Source organism: Rhinolophus hipposideros, assembly GCF_964194185.1.
Source record: "Rhinolophus hipposideros genome assembly, chromosome: 20".
Lineage (NCBI taxonomy): Eukaryota > Metazoa > Chordata > Mammalia > Chiroptera > Rhinolophidae > Rhinolophus > Rhinolophus hipposideros.
In genome coordinates, this window is record NC_138066.1 from 24,607,735 (window position 1) to 24,630,620 (window position 22,886).

General features: G+C 33.4%; 1 protein-coding gene across 1 annotated transcript in view; it reads right to left on the minus strand.

Annotated features, from left to right (window-relative positions):
• The window catches only part of MED13 (mediator complex subunit 13), a 93,852-nt gene that overhangs the window by 54,972 nt on the left and 15,994 nt on the right, over positions 1-22,886 (minus strand). The window contains exons 4-8 of the mRNA XM_081029865.1: positions 10,989-11,134; positions 9,995-10,192; positions 8,019-8,213; positions 7,317-7,479; positions 7,015-7,125 (exon numbers count right to left, since the gene is read on the minus strand). Coding sequence (XP_080885991.1) covers positions 7,015-7,125; positions 7,317-7,479; positions 8,019-8,213; positions 9,995-10,192; positions 10,989-11,134 — 813 coding nt within the window. The remainder of the gene's footprint in view (positions 1-7,014; positions 7,126-7,316; positions 7,480-8,018; positions 8,214-9,994; positions 10,193-10,988; positions 11,135-22,886) is intronic.

The following is a 22,886-nucleotide window of genomic DNA, read 5'->3' on the forward strand; positions in this document are numbered from 1 at the left end:
AAAGGGGATAGGGGATTATAAGAGAGATCAAGAAGATATACACAACTAAATGTACACCTTTATTTGGATCCTAGTTAAACAAAACAAAAAAGGTATTTCTGAGACAAATCTGTAAGAGGGCATCAGATCATACCAAGAAAATACTGTTCCTTTTATTAGGTATGATAATGGAATTATAGTTCTATGAGAAAATCTTTAACATATTTAGAGTTGCATACTGAAGTTGGAATGAAATGATGATATTTAAGATTTTGCTTTAAAAAATCTTCAGCAAGAGTGCAGTATAGGGGACTGGCCAAATAAAGTAGTGTATCTCCATAGTATCATGGAGTACTATGAGCTTAAAAGAAAAAATAAAGTGCATTTATGTATGTGCTAATACAGAAAGTTACCCAGGACAACTACGTATTTAGCAAGAAAAGCAAGTTACAGAACAGTATACATAGCATGATTTCATTTGTGTGAAAGAACGCAGGCAGGTAGAACTATATATATTCATTCATATATATATATATATATGAGGGGAAAGTTGTAATTTTTAATATCCATATACACTATTTGAATTTTTAAAGTAGCATTCTAAAAAAATTTTAATAAATGATCATTAAAAAGAAAAAAAAAAAAAAAACCCCAGCAGGTCCTACCCAATGTAGGAATAATCCTTTCTCTGATCATCCTCTCTTTGAATACTTTCAATGATAAGGACCACATTACCTTATAAGAAAATGCATACCACCGTCAAATAGCTCCAGCTGTTAGAAAAAAAGGTATTTTTAATAGAAACCTGCTTTTCTATATTTTCCAGTCATTAGTCTTATTTCTAACTCTATTTCTAAAGCTGTGCTCTCAAAAAAAAGCAGAAAAAAAAAAAAAGCTGTGCTCTCCAAGAACGGTATCCACAAGTCAGATGTGGCTATAAACACACGAATGTGGCTAAGCCAAATTGAGATGTGCTGTAAGTGTAAAATATACACCAGTCTTTGAAGACATCATATGACAAAAAATAATGCCAAATATGTCATTAATGTTTTACGCTGACTGTCAAAATAATCATTTTAGATAAATCAACTTCAATAAAATATATTACTTTTTCTTTTTTACTCTTCCATAACAGAAGAGTTCTAGATGAAGTAAATATAGCAAATAAATATGGATGGTTGATATACAAGTGCTCACTGTCCAATTTTCTTCTGTGCATGTTTGAAATTTTTCAGAACAGAGCAAGGCAAAATTAAAATCCTAAAAAAAAAAAAAATGACATGGAAAATAACTGGAGCAAGATTAAAGTGCTCCAACGTTCTTGTTTCTTTCATAAAGAGACACTGATTAACATTAGACTTTAAGGGAAACGCAGTAAATATTTAATTCAATTAACAACAGAATTAAAATAGAATGTCTAACTTTTTTTTTAAACTTAGAATATCTAACTTCTAAGTCAGCGGAACAAAGGATAAAAAGAAAGTCAGTCAACAACAGTAGCAGGAAAGAGGAAGGAAGAAAGCAAAGGAAAAGAAACAGAATAAGAAGGTAGGAATAAGTAGATATCGTGACAGTACCATTCATTTAATTATTCTTATTCAAATATTTCAGTGTCTACTATAAAAGTTTACAAAGTATGGTGTCATGGACTTTTTCAGGGGTTCTACAGGTTTCAAAACCATTTTTCAAGTATGAAGACATTATGTGCCTTTTTCGTTATGTTGATATTTATGATGATGGTGCAAAAACAAAAGACAATAAAACTGCTGGCAACCAAACATCACACAAGGCCGTGGTACTAACTAGTAGTAGTCGTCACCAAACATCACACAAGGCAGTGGTACTAACTAGTAGTAGTCGTCATTTTCTTCACTGCCATACACTTAGTTGTTTTTTCTTTTAAAGCTAGTTTCACTTAAAAATGTCCTCCATGAAGACAGAAAAAAATGATTAATTTTTATTAAATCTGAATCCTTGTATACGGTTTTTTCTATTCTATATAAAGAAATGGGAAGTACACATGAAGCATCTGTGTTGCATATCCAAGTACAGTAGCACTCGGAAGACAGGTACTTGTATAACTGAGTTACAAAGCTGAACCAGCTGCTTGTTTCATGGAACACCATTTTTATTTTTAAAAAATGATTGACAGATAAACCTTGGTTATCCAGATTTTGGTTATTTGGCAGCCTTGGTTATTTGGTTTTCAAAAATGAACAAAATGAGTTTGTCACTTTAAGGATAAATAAATGATAAAATTTGAGCTTTTAAAAATGATTTAGAATTCGGGAAGATTTAGACTTTGGAAAATTGTTATCTGCCACAGTGAGCTTCACAGCATTCCAATACTTAAAAAATATTTTTCTGATGAGATTGTTGGTGATATTAATGAATGCAATTTTTCATATCACATAAGAAAATGTGCCAACATTCGGAAGATCTGCGTAAGTCAGTGAACTGTTATTTTCCAAATAATCAACGCATGTTGTTACAAAATCATGCATAAGTAAAAGATTCATTCAGTTTTTGGTGGAGTACAAGAATTTCATTAATATGGCTTGACATTCCATATTGAGACTAACTTTTAAGAAACTACCACTTGTCAAATTTTGGTATAAAATCAAAGAATATCCACAATTATCTGAAAAAGCTACTGAAATATTCTTCCCTTTTCTAACTGCATAGCTATGAGAAGTTGGATTTTCTTCACACATTTCAACCAAGACAATATATAACAAAAGACTGAATGTAGAAGTAGATGAGAATTTAGCTATCGTCTATTGAGCTCAACACTGAAGAGATTTGCAAAAATAAAAAACAATACTACTCTTCTAATTTTTTTGTTATTTTGGAAAACAGTTGATTTCTATAAAAGTACTTTATTCATGTTAATATGTACTGGGTTTATTATTTTTTTAAATAAGTAGTGCTTTACCATTTCTCTAAAATAAATATAAATAGTAACCCACATAAATAAAAGCACTTTGGGGGTCTACAATAATTTTTTAGAGTGTAAATAAGTTCTGAGACCAAAAGTTTAAGAAGGATCAAGTTACGCAAAGCACTAAGGAGAGAGAATCACCAACAACCTGCGGTGAACAATTTGGTTATGTTCCAAGTATACAGGAGATATGAAAAGTAAACAGCCATACATTCACCTACCCTCCTATAAAGATAAGAAACTATTAATTCAGCCTATATACTAATAGCAATGGCTAGCTAAATTTCTGGTAATATTAAATTACAGTCCCTTTCTTCTACAAAGACCTTTTTCTAAAAACTAGCCTCCTGTAGAGAGAACAACTGAATTTCACACTAGAACTCAAACAAATTGAGAATCTTTCTAAAAAAAGAAGTCCTTAGAGTATAATCCAACAGTGATCCCTTTAGATTCTTTTTCCTAGTAAGTTTCTAGTATTTTAATGTTAACACTGAAATTTACTGTCTTGCTTTCTATACTTATATAGCCTTTTAAGTGCTAATTTTCTTATGAACATTCCGACAGATTAAAGCCTAATATCGGTAAATGTACAATATTTAATCTCACTAATAACTGAAAAATGCCAATTAAAACAAGTTTATGCTTTCCACTTACTGTAATGACGAAAAATAAAATTAAGGACCGTTCTTAGAACAGTGAAAGCACAAGAAAAATCAGCACTCTTAAATGCAAAAGGTGGGAGTAAAATTGGTAAACTCTTTTTGAAGTCGTAAGTAGTTTAAATAACCCCCTTGCCCACAACTCTCTCATCACCCTCCTAGTTTTAGTTCCTTCCAAGCACTCATCACTCTTAAATTTTAGAAGGATTAAGGATTCTTTTTGAAAACAAATTAGTTACCTGCCCCATTCCCTTTGGAGTACAGGCTTCCAAAGAGCAGGAGCCTTGTTCACTAGTGTATCCTGAGCCTAAGACATCTATCACAAAGTGTTCAAAAAATTCTAATAAATAACTGATAGTCACAGAAGTTTGTTTTGTTTTGTTTTTTAAAGTAAACACAAACAAAAAGCCTCTGGAAACAACCTATCAAACCCCGAATGATTAAATACACTATGTCACAAAGTGGACATAGTGGAATACCAAAAAGTTTTTTAAAACAATATGGCAGATCCTACAAGTAACGAGACTGGAAAAGAGCTAAGGTATAGTAAGTGGGAAAAAAAGGAGATGCCAATACATCAATGTTATATTTATGTGTTCAGCGGTAAAACATATATATATACACAAAATTACAGAGAAAAGTATGGAAGGATAACATCTAATTGGCAAGTAGATACTTCAAGGGAGAGGCAGAATTTGGAAAGACATAGAGCAGGATGAGGGCAACTTCAGCTTTATTTGTATAATTTAAATTCCTTAAAATTAGATATACTTATGAAAATTACTTATATAACTATGCAATTTTTCCCCCAAATCAATTTCTAAGAGAAGCCAACGTATCAGTCAGGGTCATCCTGTCATCACAGAGGAAATTTACTATACAGAATTGGTTCAAAAAAAATAGGAAAAGTGAAGCAACCTAGAGACTAGTAACAGCAGGGAGCTTTTATGACTTATAGGACTGAGAGGACAGTAGGAAGTAGTCTTACCATATCACAGAAGCTTAGGATGGTGCTAGAACCATAGCAGGACCTGCTTAGTGGTTAACTGGGACCATGGGACCATGAAAGAAAAAGGGCTGCCGTTAATGGGACACAGCTGCTGCTGGAGTTGGATCAAAAAAACCAATGAGGAAGTATCCTGGAGTTTTACCTCCTCTCATCGACCAATCTTATTAGTGTCTTCTATTAGCCAAATCCAGCAAGTGAGGCTAATCAAATCATGTCGCACACCTTCAACTTCCACAACGTTGTCAATTTTATCTCAATAAAGCTAAACATATATATATATATATATATGTAGAAAATAAGGGAGTCTAGAAAATGTACTTCCCTTCAATATAGAACAGAGCAGGGGAAATGTAGGGATAGATTTGAGAGCAAACTGGCTGACTACTACAGTCAATTACCAACGTGTGCCATACCTCCTATATTCTATAGTAGGTGAGGATACACATATACAGTGACTCAAGTCTTTCCAAGCCTTATTTAATAACAGAATAAAAGAACCATATTTGAGGGAAGTAAACAGAAGCATGTAGTAAAAATGCAATAGTAAAAAAGTAAATTAAAAAAAAGTAAATGATTAGAAACATTGTATTTACTAAAGGGATTTACCAAAAAAAGTAACATGTATAGATTATACAAAATTTCATCATTTCAAATTTCTACATGTCTGGGAGGAATTCTGGAAATATGAAAGAAAGTACTGAAAAATGAAAGTTCAGCTTAGAGAACAAGAATTTGAACTTACGCATTTTGAGCATATTCCTCTTAAACAATGTTAGACAAATATACTTAAAACTCGCATCTTTCAAAAAGAATAAAGTAAAAGTCTAGGTTAGGAACTAAAAAAGAAGAGCAGCTTGATAAAAATGCCAGTAAATACAAGGAAAGAAAAGCTTAATTTAATTTAAGCATTCCATTGGTCTTAGACCAGGGACTGGCAAACTTACTCTGTAAAGGACCAGATGGTAAATATTTTAGGCTCAGGGGGCCATACAGTCTGTGTTGCAATTACTCAACTCTATGTAAGCAGCCACAGATAATATGTAAATGAATGGATGTGGCTCTGTTCCAATAAATCCTTATTTATGAACACTAAAATTGGATTTCACATAATTTTCACGTCACAAAATATTCTTATTTAAATTTTATTCAACTATTTTAAAATGTAAAACTCATTTTCAGTTCACAGGCTATACAAAACAGGCACTGAGCCAAATTTGGCCAGTGGATCATACAAATAATATCAGACAAATAATGTCATGGAGCCCTGCATTTCAAGACTAGGTCTGTTTTCCCCCTAGCTGGGTATGGCTTTTAACGTTTAAACTGTTAAACAGGAGCTAATCTATATTTTTATTCCAATCTATCAACAACAGAGGCAAGTTTTCAACAAAGTTGCCAGAATTTAAAAAATTATACAGTCTCTAATCCAAAGAATCTATGTAAGGACACTTAATCTATGAAAAAATATACCACAATACTTGAGAGTGTCACTATACTCAATCAAACAGAGCTAATGTAAGGAAAACCTTGGCCCTAACCTGCAGACAAGGCACTCCATTTCCTTGGCTCACATCCATGATGAAAAGCGGTGGCCAACTATTTGCTCACAAGTCCTGATTACAGATGTCAATATCATTATTTGTTTACTTGATCGCAAAAGCATATGATCTACACTTAATCTGTAGAACAAAATAAACTCTAAGCAATATAATCTTAATGCCTCTAACCAAATCTCATCAAAGGCCCAAATATATAAAATAAACACAATGCCTGAAGAATTCCAAGTTCATCCATTCCTCTATCAATCTTTCAACCAATACAGTCTCTTAGAAAGCTTGTATTTTAACAGAACGTCTTTGGTCCCTTGTTGAATCACATTTTTTGAATCTTATTTCAGCATTTCACCTACAGTTTGCCCAAAGGGATGTTATTAGAAACTGCTGCACAAACCCTATAGTGTATTTACTATAAAAGATTGTGGAAATTTTTATCTAGTACATCATATATCATCTTTATCGTAAGACCCCTTGGGAGAAATTTCTCAGGCACAATGCTACCTATGAACACTTCAAGAGACGTGTGCGCCTCTTATCTTATAGATGATATACAGATACACACACGCGCGCGCACAAACCATAATCAAGCATAAAATTTTCTTTTATTTAGCTGCAAAACCAAGCTTTCACAGTCCAGCTCTGATAACTGTGCAAGAATGTAAGGCATACATTTATTTGTATGCACTTCTATAATTATAATAGCTCCAAATTATTGAACTTTTTTTCTCAAATTTTTCTTTTGAAAAATACCCTAACACACTGTGCTTACATAAGCTACCTCAAACAAAGTGGGGCATAACTATTCAACAGCATAAGAAACTACCACATACACATTCAGATTATCAATCGACTTAAAAAAAAAAAATCTACCTCAAACAGCAGCAATTTGCTCTTTGTGTGGCTTCAACAAAATCCCAGGATGCTAGTTTATCAGCTGTCTCTTCTTCACACGGACCACTTGATGAAGCTGAATACTTCCTCCTAAGATTTGAAATTATAAAATTATTTAGAATTCACAAAATTTTCTGTAACCCTAAATTAAGCATTAAAATTGAATTTTAAAATATTTTTTAAATTAAAGATCAGATAAGTGACTGCTTATACTTTAAATATCTCATATTTACAAGTAACTACCAACACGTAATTTTTAACTTGAAAATGAAAATACATACTTGTTCTGTGCTCTGTTCATATTGCATTCTTGCCAAACTCGATCCACCACATGACTTGCTAATTTTCTGGGTATTTTCCCACCGTGATGGCTGGTACTATCAGAGCTGAAGCCATCAGATACTGAAGAGAATTTGACCCACTTCTGGGCAGACTGAGGATCAACTGAAAACAAACAAAAAGGAATAAACTGTAGAACAGAGGTAGATTTAAAATAATATTATTTGGGTTTTTAAAAATTAATTTGTGATGCAACTTGCCCCAGCTACCTGGTAAGTGGACTTATATTTTGAAGCAAAATAGTATGTTACTTTACATAAAATACAGAAAGCAAAAAATCTGAACAGGGGATGTGATTTGGATGGTAATTTTGTATCACTGTTGACTTCCTGACTTGAAGGATTAAATGGTAGTTATATAGGAGGGTATTATTAATTTTGAAATATACACTGAGTATTTAAGGATGATGGGGCATCATGTCTGCAGCTTTCTCTTAAATGGTTCAGAAGAAAGCCAATGATAATGAATATATACATATGGAGAGGGTGATGGAACACATGTTAAACAGTTTGGGAATCTGGATGAGGGAGTTTTTTCAACAAATTTGAAATTACTTCAAAATAATTACTTTTTAAATTAAATGGTTACTATATTCAAAATAACAGATTTATCACTAGAGCTAGTGAAACAAATTAAAACAATACCTGTTTGGACTTCCTCAGGAGATGTAGGTGGTGTAAGAGTAACCGAAGACATAGCAGGATCTCTTGTGGAAGCAGGCACTTGATGGACACCCAAGCAAGAAGCTGAACAGTGAGAGGATCCCACAGAGCTCGGAGTAGGAATGTCTGACTGAGGGACTAGAACAAAGCATGCTGGGTAGACCATTCGGACACCAGCTGAAAGGAAAAAAGACAGGAAAATCAATTACTATTGTGATGACAGTGGGATTAGTTTCACTCAAAAATACTGTAATGGAAAAGTAGATATAATTACACTTGTTTAAATAGTAATATATTTAATATATTTTAATAAATCTATGTTCTTTTTGGCATAAGATTTTTCTGGAAGAAACCACAAGAAACTGTTAGTACTGGTTACCTTCTGTGATAGAGACTTAGAATAAAGCTTTCTCTTTTCATTTTTTATTTTCTAACCATAAATGTGTATTACGTTTTTCAAAAATCTTTATTTGCAAATTTGACTATAGGTGTACTAAAATTTATTTTAAAAGTTTAACAAAAGTAATATGGGCACTAGAATTATGGACCATTTTTTGTTTTCTTCTTTTATGTCTCTTTTTTTTAAATTAAATTTTTATTGGGGAATATTGGGGCATAGTGTTTTTCCAGGACCCATCAGCTCCAAGTCAAGTCATTGTTTTCAATCTAGTTGTTGAGGACGCAGCTCACTGGCCTGTGTGGGACTCGAACCAGTGACCTTGGTGTCATGAACACTATGCTCTACAACTGAGCCAACCAGCCACCCCACCAGCAGCTCAACTCCAAGTCAAGCCATTGTTTTCATTCTAGTTGTGGAGGGTGCAGCTCACTGGCCCATGTGAGAATAGAACCAGCGACCTTGGTGTTATGAGCACTGTGTTCTAACCACTGAGGCAACCGACCGCCCCTTATGTCTCTATTTAAAAAGTCTATTATATGTTGGTGTTTTGCGTCTGTTTTTGTCACAATTACTCTGGTGGTAATGTATTTATTAAAATCAAATATTTTTTTTTTTAATTAAAAAACCCAAAACCCCAAATAAGGCAATCTTCATATATAACATTACCATATGATTCCACTAAACAGTGTTGCACTTCTAATCCCAATTATCTGCTCCATTATATATTCCCCACACCTCCCATGTCTCTCTAAGGTGGAGTATACATCTTCACCCCATTGTCAGGCTTGGCTGTGTAATTTGCTCTGAAATGTAAGTGATATATGTCAAATCCTAACAGGAACTTTAAATGTGCTTGCAGGATCAGTGCAGCTCTCTCTTATCTCTTACACTTCTGTCCTCTGCCATAAGATCAGCATGTCCCAAATATAGTTAACCTTGTTACACTCAGTCCCTTCCCTGAAAGAGAACACATATAGAAAACAGCCAATCTGAACAGAGCTGACCTGGGCAGAGCAGATGAAAGCCACAGTTCTTTCAGGTACATATTCTTCCTTTTCAGTTATCAGAGATAACGGTTTTACCAAATGTTAAAATACTGCATAACACAGGTTGTCAATTTTCCAGCCTCCAAATAGTATTCATTCAAAATTATTTTCTTCCCACTTTTAGCCGGCTTTCCCCTAGGTGGAATATATTTCTCTGCTCCAATGACTACAGCATGGCCATGTGACTAGTTTTGTCTGAGTGTGAGCAGATGTATCATAGAAGGAGCCTTAAATACACTTACATGGTTAGACTCAGTCCCTATTATTCCTCTGTTCTTGTAAGAATAGCATGTTCCAGATACTGGGTACTCCTTGAACCGAGGCTGCAGAATACGAAAATACAAGGAGCCAAACCACCACCGAGCTACAGCCCTTATGTAATGTGAGCAGTAAGAAATAAATGTTTGGTGTTGAAAGTCACTAAGGTATTAGGGTTGTTTATTATTCAGCAAAATCTAACTAATACATACAGTCACTACCTTCCCTTTATGATTAATACTCAGAATCCGTACCAACAAGAACTTCTACTGCAGCTAAAGAATCATCTTCCCAATCCATATCTTCTTGTTTTTCTTCAGACATCTCCTTCAAACAAGATGAGATAGGATAAAATTGTTTCCATTCACCAATTAATTTTTTTGTAGCTGAATCGGACATCTTGAAGGCCTGTCCTGTGAGAGTGCCATTTAGTCCAAATGGGCTTAAGATAACTAGAAACCCAAAACAGACATCAAATAAGTAACTAAAGACTATACACCAAACAAGATCATACTGAACAGTATGGCAAGTAATTATGCAATTCTAAAAAAGAAAAGGAAACCTGTAATGACCATTCCTGAGAAAATCAATTTATTGTACTTCATTATTGTGAAGATAAGGTACAACATTGCGTTTATTATAAAAACTTAAATTTTTTCTACCAAAAAAATCTCAGATGGATAGAAATTCACAATAAACTGGGAATATCTGTATATCCTTCAATTTCTCCTGACTTCCACTAAGGAAAAGCAATTTGAGGAAAAACAACGTGCATATATAAATCTAAGTATTTACATGTAATGCCACATGCATTTTAAAAAAGCAAATACTAGGCTTTGAATTAAAACAAGAACAAATCAGCCTCAAAACCAAATCAGCCATCTTATAAAGTATTTTCTCTAGATAAATTATACTAAAAGTCCCAGTATTAAGTGTTAAAAATAACATGTGACTTGATGTGCAAGGTAACTATGAAAACATAAACACATATATATGTGCTAAATGCTACTTAGAAAAAATATTTTAAAATATGCTATCATTCATGTACAAGAATTTTAAAAATAATATTTGTATTTAAAAGAACTTATTTCATTGATTTAATGCTCTAATGGGGAAGAAGAAAGTAAATTACAACATCAGAACCATCAATAGGCTAAATTCCATTAATCCCAAAATGTAAAATTACCAATTTCAATAAGAATTTTCAACAATAAAAGATCAAATACCTAAGCAAACAAAATAATCTACCTTGAAATGGGCTATTAGACTGTTGAGCAAGGGTGATATGCTCTTCACTAAGAAGGTACACAGGTTGATGTTGGTTAATTTCCACACTGGTACAAACATTGCTGTCTCCATGCAAGAAAAAGGTGAATGAGCAGGACAAGTGTTCACTAAAACAAAAAACAAAACAAAAAAGTTTTATTTTAGTGATAATATGCCAAAAAATGTTAACTTGCTTTTCTTTATTATGCAGCTATACCACAAAATGCATATTCGCTTTAACCCAGAAATTCTACTTCATCATCTAAAGGAGAAAAAAATCAGATATGAGCAAGGATTTAGCTATAAAAAAATGTTCTTCAGATCATGATTTGTAGTAGAAAAAGCTGCAAATAGAGGAACCAGTTAAGTAAGTACACAAACACATACAATTATAATATAGCTACCGAAAGAGTGGGTTTAATGAAAAGGGTAGGCTACCAAAATAGTATAGTCTCATTTTTTAAAAGTGGAAAAGAGAAAAGTTTCTTTGAAAGAGGGTGAAGAGTAACGAAGAGCTGAAAATTTCTTCATCTAATGTATATTAAGGAGCCAACAGATACTGTCTAATGTTGATAGAACAAGAAACTGAAATTTAAGCTTATCATTCAACTTAAAAAGAAAAACTGAAAATAATATAACTGAAAACTGAAAATAATGTAACTAAAAGAAATATTATCTTTCATGGTCAAGAAACAGTAGACATTGTATCTCATGTTGATTAATCAAGGCCTAGAAATAAAGCATTTCTGCAATTATGGCACTAACCACCAAAATAAATTTTAAAAAAAGATTTAAAAACAAAAAACAAAACCTGGTTACTTCCAGGGAATGGGACTAAAGCAATTAAGTGGCGATCTTAAAATTTTCTAATTTATAATACCATTTTGTAGTTTGAATCATGTAACTTTTAAATTTAAAAAATTTTTAATTCTATAATCAGTGATTGCTATTATCTTCCCTGACCCCAGAAGTTTTTGTTGTTTTTTTAAATAAACTTGTATTTGAAATAATTTTAAATTTATAGAAGAGTTGCAAAGATAGTAGAGAGAGTTTCCATATACCTTCACTCAGTTTCCCCTAATGTTAACATCTTACATAGCCATGTACATTTGCCAAACTAACTCCAATCTTCATTAGGATTTCACCTGATTTTCCACGTATGCCCTTTTTCTGTTCCAAGGTTCAATCCAGGATACTACACTGCATTTAGCCAAGAGTTACCCACCCCCTCAGCTTTACTGAGGTATAACTGATGAAACCAATAGGAAATAAAATTTAAAATTTTAAAATTATTTAATAAGTAAATTAAGCTCGTTTCTTCCCTCATTAAAAGACACCCTATTGGAATAGCTATTTGATGAGTCATTACAAAGATCATAGACATTTGCTATAGTATAAGTATAAAATAATCAAGTCAAGATAAGAGACTGTTAACTAGTAACGTTGAAAACCATCCAAAAATAAACCATTGCTAATGCTCGGTTAAAGTAAACTCAATTTTGTTATTGCTTTCCAGCAGTATTTTTCAACAGTGGTAAGATACCTATACTACAAAACAGACAAAAAAAATCTACCAAACACAAACCTATCTCCAAATGCTTAAAACAAAACACACGCACACATTCAAAGGGACTCTGCATTGGGCCAGCCGGTTAGCTCAGTTGGTTAGAACACGTTGCTCTTAACAACAAGATTGCAGGTTCGATCCCCACATGGGCCACTGTGAGTTGCACCCTCCACAACTAGATTGAAACAACTACTTGACCTGAAGCTGATGGGTCCTGGAAAAACACACTTAAATATAAAAAAATAAAAAATAGAAAAAAAAGGGGGTGGTTGGATGGCTCAGTTGGTTAGAGCGCGAGCTCTGAACAACAGGGCTGCTGGTTCAATTCTCACATGGGCCAGTGAGCTGCACCCTTCACAATTAGATTGAAGGACAACGACTTGGGAGCTGATGGGCCCTGGAGAAACACATCGCCCCCCAATATTCCCCAATGAAATTTATATACATATATAAATTTCATATATATACATATATACACATATATATGTATAAAAGTTACTGTGCATTAAACTTAGTATTATAATCAGATCCAAATGCACTACATACTAAGCCACCAAGTAAAAGCAAATGTTTTTCCTTTGTTCAGCAAGTATTTTACAGCTAAGCACATGATACTATGGTAAGCACCCATTTATTTAATTATTGTTATGGCTAATGCTGTAACAAAAACCAGGTACAGGATGCTATGAAAATGTCTTAACAAGACCTAGATAATGAAAACCAAGTTTTAATTCCGTAGGGGAAAAGAAATAAACTTAAGCAACATCATAAAAGTTATTCTTACATCCTATGGTTCCTTACATCAGCATACCTACCCCCAACACCTTACTTCTCTTACTAGTCTTCTAATACTTTCCCTTCTCCCTCAGCTGGCCTCTCCTTGTTCCTTAAATACACCAGGCCTTTGTACCTACTGTACGCGACCTAAATCTACATTCCACATATCTGCATTCACCTTCATAAGGTTTTTATTCAAATACCTTCTAGGTGAGATCATCATCCTTTAAATTGCTCCTCAATTCCTCTTCTGGGATTTGTTTTGTTTTGTCTAAGAAATGGTCACAATCTAACATATAATTCTGGTATTTCTTACAGAATATAAGCCCAATTGGAGAGGCATCTGTCTCCTTTGTTCAATGTGTATCCCTAGAATCTAGAAGAGGTCCTTGGCAGAGTAGACACACACTAAATACTATACAATGAAGTCCATATCTGAACTGCTTATCTCTAACCAAACATACTGCTTCTTACCAAGTCTATACCTATACAGTTGCCCAAGCCAGAAATAGAAATCATCTTAAATTTTCCCCCCCTAAACTCCCTACATTCAACTAATAAATCCATCACTAATTCCTACTGATTCTAGTTCTTAAATATCTAAGATTTGTCAGTTCTGTCTCCTGTTAAGATCTGGAAACTACTCAAGTCTCTAATTTATCTTTGTTACTTTATACTGCTGCCAGCAAATTTTCTAAAAATTAATTCTGATCATGTAACTGGAGGCTTAAAATCAATAGTTCCTTAATAATGCCTTCAAGACTAAATCAAAAAAACCTTAGCATAGCAGTTTAGACCCTTCACAATCTGATCTTTGCCAAACTCTCTAGACAGATACTTAATCCACCAAGAACTGAGTTCCCCTTTGTTTACGACAAATTTCTCCCCACTTCTTAATCATTCCTCAAGACTCCTTTAAGCATCACCTATGTGTTCCCATAAGATTCTACGCTTATAATATTTATAATAGCACTACTATTACTTACTTACTAATTGAACTCCTTGACAGGTTGTAAATCCCTTGATAAAAAAAATTGTAACTTTAATATCTGTGGAAGATTGAGTTATTGGTCCCAATTCTTTACCCCTCTCATTTTTTTTAATCACAGTAAAAAAACGCAACATAAAACTTATCATCTTAATCAGTTTTAGATCATTTGTTAGTGTTAAATATATTCATATTGTTGTGAAAAAGATCTCCAGAACTTTTTCATCTTGCAAATATTAAACTACACCCATTAAACAACAAAGCCTCCTTTTTACCTCCTCCCAGTCCCTGGAAACCACCATTCATTCTACTTTGTTTCTATGAATTTGACTGCTGTGGATACCTCTTATAAGTACAATCACACAGTCTTTCTGTGACTGCCTTATTTCACTTAGCATAATGTCCTCAAAGGTTCATCCATGGTGTGGCACGTGACAGGTTTTCTTTCCTTTTTAAAGGGTGAATAATAACCCATTGTACGTATAGAACATATTTTGCTTGACCATTCATCCACCAATGGACATTCAGGTTACTTGCACCTTTTGGCTATTATGATTGAGTGCCATGAACATGGGTATGAAAATATCTTTAAGATTCTGCTTTCAATTCCTGTGGATATATACTCAGAAGTAGGATTGCTGTATCATATGGTAGTTCTATTATTAATTTTTTGCCATACTGTCCTTCATAGTGGTTGCCATTTTACAATTCTATCAACAGCACACAAAGGATCCAACTGCTCCATTCTAACACGTTATTCGTTTTCCTTTTTTTTTTATAGTACCCATCCTAACAGATATGAGGTGGTATCTCATTGTGACTTTTATCTACATTTTGTTGATTGCTGATGTTGAGAATCTTTTCATATGCTTGTTGGCCATTTGTGTATCCTCTCTGAAGAAATGTTTATTTAAGTCTTTTGCCCATTTTTTAATTGGGTTACCGTATTTTGCCAGTGTATAATGCGCAACCACATTTTTGACCCAAACTTTCAGGGGGAAAAAAAATCTGTTGTTTTAATTTTTTAATTCAAATTTTTATTTGTTTACATTTAGGTACTTGTTTTTAAAAACATTATGGTACAAAAAATTTTATATAACAAATAATTACAAAACACAAGAACAGATATAAAGTACAAGAAATTTTATGTACCGGTAACAAATTTACAATATTTATGCATCACAGAAGGCCAAGAACGCTTCATCGTTGCAAGTTCGTTGTTAAGTTCAAACTGATTATGGTATTCCAGAGTATTATTTTGCATACAGATATCGTAATGATTTCTATAGTTAACTTTTAACTCATAAGCATAAATAAAATTATTTAAAAACATTTACCTAGATACGGAATTAGTACTACCCATGTATAATGTGCATCCTTATTTTTCCCTCACAAATGTAGGCAAAAAGTGTACATTATACACGGCAAATACGATATTTGATTTTTTGCTGTAGAGTTGTAGTTCTTTATATATGGTGGATATTAACCCCTTAACAAATATATGATTTGCAAATATTTTCTCCCATTCTGTAAATTGCCTTTTCATTGCTGATTATGTCCTTTGATGCACAAAGATATTTAAGCTTGATATGGTCCCATCTGTCTACTTTTGCTTTTTTTGCCTTAACTTTCGGTGTATAACCAAGAAACCACTGCCAAATTTAATGTCAGGAAGCTTTTCTCCTATGTTTTCTTCTAGGAGTTTTATAGTTGTAGTTTTTATGTTTAGGTTTTTAATCCATTTTAATTTTTGTATATAGTGTAAGATAAGTATCCAACTTCATTCTTTTGCATGTGGATATCCAGTTTTCCCAACAACATTTGTTGAAGAGGCTGTCCTTTCCCACTGAGTAGTCCTGGCACCCTTGACGAAGATCAACGGAACACAAACACACACAAGTTTATTTCTGGACTTCATTCTATTCCATTGGTTTATGTATCTGTCTTTATGCCAGCACCACACTGTTTTGATTACTGTAGTTTTGTATTATGTTTTGTCCACCTTCTCTTTATCCAGGCTCTTTAGTGTGACTTTGTAGTTACTCCCATTGAGGTGAAATATACTTCCCTAACTCTTAACTTAGGCTTGCTTTGTGACTTGCTATGGCCAAGCAGAAGTTTGAAACGTGCCTATGCATTCGGCTTGCCCTCCAGTGCTCGTTTCATAACCATAAGAACATGCCCTGGCTGGCTCACTGGTCTAAGGTGGATGAGAATTATATGGAATACACCTCTGCTCAACTTCTGTTTACAGTGTGGACCTGATTGGCTAACCCCCAGTTGACCTGCAGATATATTAATATAGAACTGATATTTTAAGCCCCTATGTATTGGAGGGTGGTTTGTTACTTAGCAATAAATGATAGGCACCAAAGGTGAGGTGCTACCATGACAAAAACCTAGATGTGTGGCATTGGCTTTGGGACCACATGATTGGTAGCAAGTAATATAAGACTCTGGAAAATGATGAGAACATTATTATGGGAAGCTAGGAAAATGATGGACCCATGTTATGTAATGAAGAAACACTTCATAGCACTGTTGCCTAAAATAATCTGGAAGGCAGAAAATGTGCCTAATGAACTTAGAGTTGAGGGAATGGATAAAGATAAAATGTAATTTGGTTGTCAACAGCTATACTTGATAAAGTACCAAAAGAAAGAGATGAATGCAGAAAAAAACTTGCTGGTTTGCGAGCATAATTTATAAAGAGAGTATCAATAGCCCAGAAACTATAGGGCTAGAAAATAACTGTTTCTCAACAACGTGATGGTGTGGCCTATAACACAGCCTCAAGGAAAAAGCCAAATCAAGAGTGTGATTCTAATACCGTGTTAAAACTATCAAACAGGATTCTTAATACCAGTTGAAACATTAGGATTTTTAAAAATTACCCCACAGCCACCATACAATTATTTTTCTCAAAGAAGGAATCTAATGTAAACAAACATACGCAACTAATTTTGTTACTAGATGTGGGAATGTATATGTAGCCATATTTGTGCTTTTTTTTTCTTTTGAGTGTCCTCTTTTCTGAAACAATTCTATAATTAAGGTTGAGCTTTAGAACACATAAATACGCAACATAATGTCTAAATAGTACTTTTATCTTAGTAAACCACTAATGTTTAATTTCTGAGAGAGATATGCCCTTTATACGTATTGACATAAAACAGGCAGAAATCAATTATCAAGGCATTTTTCTCTCTAAATAAAAAAGGATATAAGAATTTAAATGACAAAAATGCTCTTAAAACATTAAGAAAATACATATTCAACTGGTTAGAGCAACTATACATTTTTTTTACCATTACAAGCTTTTTACAGGTTTTTCAGGAAGCTTTAGGAGACAAGTATGTCTTAGTAGAGGGGGATAATTTTAAGTGTTTAAAGGGGGAATTACTAACTAAAACTACTTATGTCAAGAAAAACATTTATTATGGAAGTGACTCAAGCAAGAACAATCTATTACGTAGAGAAATTGTAAGTTGATTAGTTTTGGGGATCAAGTTAGTATGTTACACAAATGATTATGAATGCTGTGTGCCTACTCAGTAACTGAATAGCAGATTTTAAAATCTGAATTGCAAATAATTCCAAGAACATTTGCAAGTATAAACAACAACCTAAAACAGTCTCATGTTCTTTATCTTTAAAAGACAAAGAGGTTAGGAGACTTGAATTTTATATCCTCATATTTCCTGTTCTTTTAATCAGTGAAGTATGGTTCTTAAAAATACAGCTTTCAACTCTGTTTCATACATAAAACATTAAATGAAAATAAGGACACTCAAACAAATTTTTGCCAAGACATAAAAAGCAAATAATGTGACTAAAAATTTTCCTAAACAGATTATTGTAATCTGGGAAATGTTAAAAAGAAGTAAATGTACTTAAATTTTATAAAATACTATTTAGAAAAACAAATGTAATCTGGTATATACAAAAACCATGGCCCATAAAATGAAGGCCCAATGTAGCCTTTCTATATGTCCAATGAGCACTTGACCATCTTAACAACTTTTGAATCAGAAAATAAAATTTAGCTCTTTGATGTAAAGTGATAAATTTGTCTCCAAGGGGTCTTTGTAAAAACTCAATATTCCAACATGTAAAACATATGGTCAATCTCTCAGCTCTGTTCATCTACAGTGCCCTACTCACCAGCAGCTCTCAATTCTAGCTGCCTATGATGAAAGAAAAACATCACCTCCTATACCACTAGCATGTTCCCAATGCAGTCTGATCTAGTTATGAAATGGTTTAAAATAAACCAAGTTTATGCATGATATAGGAGAAAAAAACTAAACATTCTAAATATGGGATAAAATTTCTGTAATTCTTACTTTAAAGGCAATATTCTAGTCAGGAAATATGGAACAAAGGCAATGTTAGGTAATACTGCCATACTGAACTAAGAATGGCTCTTCTTTCAAGGAGAGATATCATTGATAATATCACCTCAAACATTTTTGGTACTTAGCACTTAAAAAAGTGAAGTTAAAACAAATATACGTAATAATGAGAATCCAAGGAACTGTTAGCTATTATAAAGTACTGTAGAGAATACCACTGTTCTCCAGGAGCTTCCGCTGTAATAACCAAAATATTAGGTTGATGCAAAAGTAACTGCGGTTTAAAAGGTTAAAAATAATTGCAAAAACCGCAATTACTTTTGCACCAACCTAATAAAAAGGTATGAGTGAGGCAGAATCTACAAATGAAACCTGAACAGTCACCTGTTGTAGAAAAATGTTCCTCATTTAAGTACTGAAATTAAATGAAACATTCTTTGTTTCTAAGACAGAAAATGAAAACAAGCTTATAGATTCAAGTTAGCTGTTCTACTAACAGTTTAATATGCATACTGCTTTAAGAAGAGCCATATTTAATCTATTTTTAGCAGTTCTATTAGGTAGGTACAGAAAGATGATATCCTGTTTTGCTGGTAGGGAATTCAAGACACAAAGAAATTAAATGGCTTAAGATCATAAGACTAGTTAAAGCGAATGTGGACATAAAACCCTAGTCATTCTAACTACTAATTAAAAACGGGCAAAGGACTTGAACAGACATCTATCTAAAGACATTATACAAATGGTTACCAAGCACATGAAAAGATGCTCAACGTCACAACAATAAGAATGGTATAAAAAAGAAAGGAAGGAAGGAAGGAAAAGAAAAAAGAGTGTGGAAAAACTGGAATCCTCCTGCATTGCTGGTGGAAATATAAAATGGTGCAGCCACTGTGAGAATGTGGCAATTCCTCAAAAAGAAAAAAAAAAAAAAGAACATAGAATTACTGTAGGATCCAGCAATTCTACTTCTGAGTATATTACCAAAAGAGCTAAAGCAAGGATTTGAACAGTTATCTGCACACTAATATTTATAGCAGCATTATTCAAAATAGACAAAAAGTGGAAACCTGTCCATTGACAGATGAATCAATAAACAAAATGTGGTATAAAAAAATACAACAAAATATTATTCAGCCTTAAAAAGGAATGAAATTGTGGTGCATGCTACAACATACATGTGAACCTTGAAGATATTATGCTAAGTGAAATAAGTCAGACACAAAAGGACAAATGCTGCATGATTTCACTTATCTAAGGTACCCAGAACAGTCAAATTCATTCGAAACAGAAAGTGGAATAGTGGTTACCAGGGGCTAGGAGGGAAAAATAGGAGTTACTATTTAAAGGGAAGATTTTCAGCTTCGGATGATGAAAAAGTTCTGTAGATAGATAGTGTGATGGCTGCACAACAATGTGAATGTACTTAATGCCACTGAGCTATACACTGAAAAGTGGTTACAATGGTAAATTTTGTTGTGCATATTTTACCACCATTAAAAGCAAACAAAAAGAAAAACCCTAGTCATCCTAATTCCCAAATTATTCCATTAATTCAACAGTTTCCCAAATCTGTCTTTCAGTAGAATCACCTGGAGATCTTTTAAAAATTCCAAAGCCAGGCCACATTCTCAGGTTAAAACACAAGAATCAATAATTTTTCATCTCTCAAGGTGATGATTCCACATCCAGGCAAGTTTGGGAACCACTGCATTAATCTATATTTCTGTAGCCCTCATAGTAATTTACTAAATTTCTTAAATTTACAGGTATAACTTCAGTATTAAGTATTAACATATCGCCTTGAAAACAGGATCTATATTAAAATTCAGAATATAAAACACTTTATCCGTGAATTTCATATATATACTTCTGCTCACTTAGTGAGCACATTACTGACCTTATAAAGACTACTTAACAAGCCAACAACATATTATTCTGGTTTACTACTTCAAGTGCTCTGTAAGTACTCTTTATAATCTTGTATTTCCCCAATACGTATAAGTAATTTTTAAGTATTTTGTTTTATTATTTCCTATCACTTTAAAAAGATGTAGGTACAGAAGTTATAGTCGTCTACAGGGTGACAATCTGTCTCATAATTTTTATGCCCTATAACTTGAAAACCTTATGACCATGGACAAGTTACTTAACCTCTCTTGCTTAAGGTTTAACAATGGTAAAATTGGAGTAATAGGGTTGTTGTGAGAATTGAGCTAATACTTATAAAGGCCTAATTTCGAACACTGTCTGGCCAGTTCTGCTTAGGCAAAGGTTTCTTACCCCCTTTTCCCCTTCAGAAAAAAATGTCTCTATTATCATTCATATCTGAAAACAGCAGTTCAAAAAGACAGATTTGTGTAAGTCTACAGTAAGAATTAAAGTAAGAAATGCTTAACTGGAAGGGAAAAGGAGAAAGAAAAAATTCTCTCTTAGCACTTAATTTTTCTCATAAATATTTCTGGAAAACATAAGTATGTGGAAACTGACCATGCAAATCCTAATGACTCAGTATCGTAAAGAAATTTCATGGTCATAAGTACTATTATATCATCACTTAGTATTTGAGAAATAGAATGAATAATCTTGATAATAGACATTAATGACAGACTAGCACGGACAGGCTGCAGGAAAGGATTACCTATCCCCGAGACTGAAAAAAGAGACTACCTATGCCCAACTTGGCAAATAGTGGGTATCTTACAATTCCAAAAGGGTTCAGATTAGAGAGAAGATATCTTTTATCAATAAACCGACCAAACTCAGCTGGGCTTAAAGCCCTAAAATTGTGCTATTAATGCAATAATCAATATACAGAGAGTGCAAAAAAAATGTATACCCATCTTGGGATAAAAACTTTCCATTTTGCTGTTTTAAGAATGCGTCGTATGCTTGTTCTGCTAATGCCTGTCTCCTCTGCATTGTTTGGTAGACTTCTGTGGCGAGCGAGTAAACTCTTCCAACACCATTGCAGAAGCAGGACTTGTTGCTTGCGAGGCCTCCTGGATCTTCCCTTATGCACATCACACACAGTATGTGTCTCAAACTTAGGGTTGTTGTGAGAATTGAGCTAATACTTATAAAAGGCCTAATTTCGAACACTGGCCAGTTCTGCTTAGGCAAAGGTTTCTTACCCCCTTTTCCCCTTCAGAATGTGTGCAATCGTTAGGTGTGTTGGAGGTTCTGTTGCATACTCACGCCTCCACTGTTGTTGTACTTCCACCTGTTCTCGAATTTCAAATACCACTTCAAAATGGTCTTGTGCTGCTCCAATGATAACCATGCTTCAGCCATTTTCTTTGGATATCCTGCCTGTCGCATGGTAACGCTAGCATTCATTTGATTAACACGATCTTTTGAGCAAATGCCATACTATACACATTGCTATAGTAATTCAATTCAATTTCGTAAAGTAATACATCGATAACATCTCTTAAAATAAATGTGTATACATTTTTTGGCACCCCCGGTACAGATGTGACTATCAAGTACTTGACATGTGATCAGTCCAAATTCAGATGTACTCTAAGTACAGAATATATATTAGATTTCAAAGACTTAGTTTAAAAAAAGAAGTAAAACATCTCATTAATACCTTTCGCCTCTTTAATTACATGCTCAAATGATGTTTTGGATACACTGGGTTAAATTATTGAAATTAATTTCACCTTTTTAAAAACTTCTTAAAGTAGCTACTAGAAGATTTAAAATTACATGTGACTCACAAAATATTTCTATTGGATAGTGCTACCTTAAAAGACAAGAAGAGGAGAAATGAGTCCTTAGAAAACATAACAGTGATATTATGTTTTAGCTCTTAGGCTTCCGTAGTAGTTCAGATTTTCAGAGGTACTGAGGAACCCAATCAAAGGACATCATAAAGCTACATAAAATGCCTGATATATCTCCAGAGGAGACGTGAATCTTATAGTACTTATATTTAATTAAAATGTTAAAGAAAAAGGACTACAGAAAAGTCACATGTGTGGTAGAAGATAAACACAGCTTTATGGATGAAATTTAAAATATAATCTTTTATGTATTGCCTTAAAAACAAAATTAACCTTGACCAACTTCTTTAGTGAAGCTCCCAAAATATTGTTTTAATTATAAGTATAAAGACTCTGGTGTAAGCAACACCATCCAAAAGAACTTTCTGCAATATGGAAATATTCTACATCTATATTACTCAA